This window comes from Microtus ochrogaster, chromosome 2 (genome assembly GCF_000317375.1).
Source record: "Microtus ochrogaster isolate Prairie Vole_2 chromosome 2, MicOch1.0, whole genome shotgun sequence".
In the NCBI taxonomy this organism is placed as follows: Eukaryota; Metazoa; Chordata; class Mammalia; order Rodentia; family Cricetidae; genus Microtus; species Microtus ochrogaster.
The window spans coordinates 22,020,137-22,026,489 of record NC_022010.1 but is presented as its reverse complement, the minus strand read 5'-3'; the positions used below and the strand labels follow the sequence as shown (position 1 = coordinate 22,026,489).

At 45.0% G+C, this 6,353-nt stretch overlaps 1 protein-coding gene across 1 annotated transcript in view; it reads right to left on the bottom strand.

Annotated features, from left to right (window-relative positions):
• The window catches only part of Ccl26 (C-C motif chemokine ligand 26), a 2,837-nt gene extending 711 nt beyond the window's left edge, over positions 1-2,126 (bottom strand). Inside the window, exons 1-2 of the mRNA XM_013350463.1 lie at positions 2,054-2,126; positions 1,851-1,965 (exon numbers count right to left, since the gene is read on the bottom strand). Coding sequence (XP_013205917.1) covers positions 1,851-1,965; positions 2,054-2,126 — 188 coding nt within the window. The remainder of the gene's footprint in view (positions 1-1,850; positions 1,966-2,053) is intronic.
• Between the last annotated feature and the right edge of the window lie 4,227 nt (positions 2,127-6,353).

Genomic DNA, 6,353 nt, shown 5'->3' with positions numbered 1-6,353 from the left:
TGAGGGGCTGGGGTGTGGCTCAGTGGTAGAGCACCTGCCTAGAATCCCTCAGTGAGGGGCTTTGATGGAGGGTGGCTCAGTGGTAGTATGTTTGCCTACCATATAGAAAGCCCTAACTTCAATTCCCAGTAAGGTAAATAAATAAATAAACAAACTTAAAACGTGAGTACTTGCTGGTTAATAGACTACAGCATATTCCTAGACTAGAGAACTATAGCCCAAACAGTTTTAATCTTTCGTGTGTGTGTGTGTGTGTGTGTGTGTGTGTGTGTGTAGAAGTATGATCCAGAGCTTCATAATATTAAATAAATGCTCTACCACTGAGTTACACTACAGCCCAGCCTGATGAATTTTAGAGGGCAGAAAGGAACCCCATATGAGCACGCCACTTCATTCCTTTTTTATATGTACTTTTAAGTGAAATGTTATTTATTTGTTGTGGAGGGGGGAAGACATTTACTACAGTGCATATATGAACGTCAGAGGACTGTTTGCAGGGAGTTGGCTTTCTCTCTCCATCACAGAGAGCTAGGAGAGCAAACTCAAATGATTAGGTTTGGTTGCCACCAGTTCATAATTCCTTTTTTTTTTTTTTAAAAAAAAAAGACAAGGTCTTACTATGTAGCCCCAAAAGGCCTCAAATTCATGATTCTTCCACCCCAGCTTCCTGAGCACTGGGATTAAAAATTACACCACCGTGTTCTCCTGGTGCTTTTATACCCAGCTCTCAAAGCATGGCGTGCTCTATGGTCTGGAAGTCAGGATCTAACTCTCTCAGAGACACGTGTGTTTCTGCAGAGAGAGGGCTCTAACCTATCTTGGTGGTTAGTTTTTATTTTAAACTTAAAATCTAAACTCATCTAGGAAGGAGTCTCAATGGAATATTATCTAGATTAAGTTGGCCTGTGGACATGTCTGGGTTGGGGCTATCTTGAGTATATCCATTGAAGTGGGAAGACTTGCCCACTGTGGGAGGCACCATTCTTTAGACAGAGGACTCTGAACTGCGTAAGAGAGGGGAAATCAAGCTGAGCTCTGTCGTGCAAGCATCAGTTCACTGTTCTTTGCTCTTGACTGTGAATATAATGATGACTAGCTGACTCGCTGCTGCAAGATTTCGCTACCTTGTCTTTCCAGCAGTGATGGACTGTTTCTTAGCCTGAGCTGTCAATCTGAAAAACCTCAACTAAAGAATTATCTCAATAAGATCGGTCTATGGCCACATCTGTAAACAATTGTTTTTATTAATGATTGATGTGGGAGAACCCAGCCAACTATAGGTGGTGTCATTCCCTAGGCAGCAGCTTCGTTAGGCAGGTGGGCCTGGACTATTATTAGAAAGCTGAGACCATGACCATGGAGCAAACCCAGCAAACAGTGTTCTTTCATATTCTGCCTCAAGATCTGACTTCCCTCCATGATGGGGTGTGATTCAAAATAAACCCTCTCCTCCCCAAGTTGCTTTTTTTTTTGTTGTTGTTGTTGTTGTTGAGACAGTATTTCTCTGTAGCTTTGGAGCCTGTCCTGGAACTAGCCCTTGTAGACCAGGCTGGCCTTGAACTCACAGAGATTCCCCCTGCCTCTGCCAAAGGCGTGCACCACCACCGCCTGGTCCCAAGTTACTTTTGGTCATGGTATTTATCATAGCCACAGAAAGCCAGCTAGAACAGACTGTTACCTGGAATTTCTCCCTTAAGTTGCTTTCATCCAGGTATTTTATCCCAGACACAAGAAACAAAACTGAGATACTTGTGTCCCAGGTCTCCAGCCTGGTGTCCAGTCTGTCACTGTGGATGTCTACCCAGTCCCTGCCCACTGATGTGGCTGATGCAGCAGCGCCTAACACTCACATCACGGCCTTTTGGAGACAGCTGTCTTTGACGAGCTCGTACGAGTACACCCAGTCCCACGGGAGCACCTTGTGGTTGAAATTGGGGCAGCAGGGCGCGGAGGAGCCACTCCCACCTAAGCGACAAAAGGAGAGATGACCTTGAGGCTGTCCTTCACAGGAGGAGCTTCCGGGGAGAAAGGGGGAGGGGTACCAGCTACGTACCACCGGTAGCTCCAAGGTGGACACTGAGGAAGAAGGCCAGGAGAACAATGGAACTCAAAGAGAAGGTCTTCATGGTCCATTGACCTGGGCTCTTCAGAGACGTCTCCTGAGTTCCTTTTGTCTTGTCTTCTATGAGGCTGTGTAGTACCTGAAGAACATTCCAGGGAATTTTATGGTTGGAAACAGAGAGAAAGGGAGGCCAGAAGAAGCATTGGATCCCCAGGACTTAGAATTACAGTTGGTTTAGAAGCCACCAACATGGCTTCTAAAACACAAATTCGGATCCTCTGAGAGAGTAAATGCTCTTAACTGCTGACTCATCTTTCTAACCCCCTCACCTTAGTTTTTCCTTTTGTTTTTTGGTTGTTGTTTTTTTGTTATTGTTGTTGTTGTTTGGTTTTTTGAGACAGAGTTTCTGTGTGTAAACACCCTAGATGTTTTGGAATCCACTTTGTAGACCAGGCTAGCCACAAACTCACAGAGATCCACCTGCCTCTGCCTCCCGAGTGCTGGGAATGAAGGTGTGTGCCATTGCCACCTAGTTTTTACTTTATTTTTAAAGATAAAGTCTATTTATGTAGCCCAAATTTGTGATCCTCCTGCCTTAGCGTCCTGAGGGGCTTCCGGTGTTCATTACCAAATATATTTTGGGAAAGGATATTATAAACCATTTAACTCTTTAAATAAATAGTTTATTTTAAATTTGTAATTTTTGTACATAATTGTGGAGAGGTGGTATGTGCTTAGGAGCACAGGCGCCTGTGGAGACTAGAAGAAAGTCTGGGTCTCCTGAAGTCCTGAGCCATCCAAAGTGGGTGCTGGGAACTGAACTTGGGTCCTCTGCAAGAGCAGTTCTTCCTATTAATCAGTGAGCCATCTTTCCATGCCCAGAGTCAACCCTTCTCAAACCATCTATCTCCCTTCTAGCCATCTGGGTGATTTTGATGATTTCCAATAACAGGGAGCTCATTACCTGATCCATTTCAGCTCAGGATAGCTATACATGTAACCATATTCTTGTTTTTTTTTTTTAAGATTTATTTATTTATTTATTTATTTATTTATTTATTTATTTATTTATTTATTATGTATACAACATTCTCAGTATTCTGTCTGAATGTATCCCTGCAGGCCAGAAGAGGGCACTAAATCTCATTACAGATGGTTGTGATGGTTGACTGGGAATTGAACTCAGGACCTTTGGAAGAGCAGCCAGTGCTCTTAACTGCTGAGCCATCTCTCCAGCCCCCATAACCATATTCTTAAATTCTTCTAAAAACTCAGCTAGGTTCAGGCAAACCCCGCTAATCCCAGCACTCTGAAGGCAGAGGTAGGCAGATCTCAGAGTCTGAGCCCAGTCTGCTCTTTAAAAAATAATCTTCCAGGGGCTGAAGAGATGGCCCAATGATTAAGAGCACTGGGTGCTCTTGCAGCAGACCCAGGTTCAATTCCCACATGGCAGCTCACAACTGTCTGTAGCTCCAGTTCCAGGGGATCCGACACCCTCAAACAGATATACACACAGCCAAAATAGCAATGCACATAAAAAATAAAACCTCTAAAAATCTGATTAATGTATAGGTTCTGTCTATGGCTGTCCTATGGTTAGTGATCATTGTGTTACTTTTATGAGTCAGAATCCCCCCAAGTAGTGGGCGAGTCCATCAAAGGGTTTCTGCAGGAATCTATCTTCTCAGCCCTGTGCACAATGCTATGACCAGGACTTTGAGGCTGTCCTTTTCTCTTTCGTTATTCTTAGTTTTGGTCCAGGAGCTCCAACCCCAAGCCTGAGCATACCCATCATGCTCCCTGGGTCCTGTTCCATTCCCAGTTGCCTCTCCCCTATGTTTAAATTCCCCGCTCCATACCCTCCAGGTTGCTGGCTGGGATCTGGCTACATTTGTATGGATGTCCCGGAGCCCTCCATCTGGGATGTTTCCCAAGGTCTGGTCAGCCATTTGAACTTCTGCTGCTATGGATACCCTTCTAAAATTCTTCTGTTGTCATGGTCACAGGGATGGAACAGACTGGCTCACTTGTCCAGGCTTCCTTCCTTATGTCCCTTGGATCATAGACTGGTGTGTTTCAATCCCTCAAATTCAAATATTGAAGCAATAACCCTTCAGTGTATCTATGTTTGGAAATAAGAACTTTAAAGACAGGGGCTCACTATATAGCCCTGGCTAGCCTAGAACTTACTACATAGACCAAGTTGGCATCAAACTCACAGAGATCTATCCACTGCCTCTGCCTCCCGAGTACTGGGATTAAAGGTGTGCCCCACCATGCCTGGCTACTTTTATTTTTATTATTTTAAATTATGTGTATGTGTACATCTTTGTGTGTGTGCATATGAGTGTAGTTGCCTGTTATGGCCAGAAGAGAGTCAGGTCCTCCGGAGCTGGAGTTATAGAAAGTTATAAGATGGGTTTTGGGAGCCGAACTTGGGTCTTCTGGAAGAACAGTAGGTTCTTAACCATATCTTGGAATATCAAAAAGCAAAGACTGGAGAGGAAATGGATGCCCGCTGTGATCTGGAAGGCTCCACTCTCCATTAACCTTCTTCCTCCAGTTAGGCTTTCCCTCCCTCCCAAAGGCTTCTCAGATCTCCCCAAACCACCATCAGGCAGATACTCTATATTCAAACACTTGTGCCTGGGTGGGGAGAGTGGGGGGAGGGGGCGCGGGGGAGAACATCTTACTTTCAAAGCACAGCAGAGGAAAAGGCAGGTCAGTTCACAGGCTGGCTTTCTGAGTAGGTTTCCCCCAGGCTGTGTCCACGATGGCACTGTGGCTGAGTGAGGACACCGGAGCAATGGACAAATCACAGCTGGGTAGATAAGGCGAGCCACAGTGGAAGACCAGAAAACCATGTCCAAGCCTTCAAGAGCCCAAAAGGGGAAACACAAGCCCAGAGATTACAACACCCACAGCATAAAAACACACTGCCAGTTGCCTAGGAGACATGCAACTGTTTTCATTAGATCACTCCTGTTCTGAGACACAATTTCCCAGGCAAATATGGCAGCCTGGCAATTCCCATGGCTTCCTGAGTATGTGAGTGTGTTCCACTGGCCTTGAAATTACTTAGGAGTTAGGACTGAGGATGTGGTTCCGTTGGTAAAGTGTTTGCCTGGAGTCTTAGTGAGGGTTTCTATTGCTGTGATGAAACGCTGTAGCCAAAAGCAAGTTGGGGAGGAAAGTGTATTTGGCTTACACTTCCATATTCGTCATCAAAGGAAGAAAGGGCAGGAACCTGGAGGCAGGAGCTGGTGCAGAGGTCTCGGAGAGTGCTGTTTACTGGCTTGCTCACTGTGACTCGCTCAGACTGCTTTTTTTTGTTTGTTTGTTTGTTTTTTTGTTTTTCGAGACAGGGTTTCTCTATGGTTTTGGAGCCTGTCCTGGCACTAGCTCTTGTAGACCAGGCTGGTCTCGAACTCAGAGAGATCCACCTGCCTCTGCCTCCCGAGTGCTGGGATTAAAGGTGCGCGCCACCACAGCCCGACTGCTTTTTTTCTTTAAAAAAAAAATGATTATTAGCTGGGCATGGTTGCACATGCCTTTAACCCCAGAACTTGGGAAGCAGAGGCTGGTGGTTCTCTGTGAGTTCAAGGCCACCCTGGTCTACAAAGTGAATTTCAAGACAACCAGGACTGTTACACAGAGAAACTTATCTCAGGGAAAAAATTGCTTATTTTTTTCTGTAAATTATTTTGTCTGCATGTATGTCTGTGTGAGGGTGTTGGGTCCCTAGAAACTGGAGTTATAGACAGTTGTGAGCTGCCATGTGGATTCTGGGAATTGAACCTGGGTCCTTTGCAAGAGTGCAAGAGTAACCACTGAACCATCTCTCCAGCCCTCTCAGCCTGCTTTCTTATAAAACCCAGGACTACCAGCCCAGGAATGACCCCACCCACAGTGGAATATGACAACCCTAATTTTACTTATTTATTTTTTTTAGCACTTATTACTTATTTTGTTTACCTGTATGTGTGTCTGCATATATGTGTACACCCATTTGTGTGAGTACACACAGAGGCCAGCAGGAGGCAACTGATGCCCTGGAGCTGGAGGTGAAGACAGAGCCACCTGAGGTGGATGCTGGGAACTGAACTCAGGTCCTACGCAAGAGTGCCACGAGCTCTTAATCACAGAGGCATCATCTCTCCAGTCCCACCTAATTTTCTTTTCTTTTCTTTTCTTTTCTTTTCTTTTCTTTCTTTTCTTTCTTTTTTTTTTTTTTTTTGGATTTTCGAGACAGGGTTTCTCCGTAGCTTTTGGTTCCTGTCCTGGAACTAGC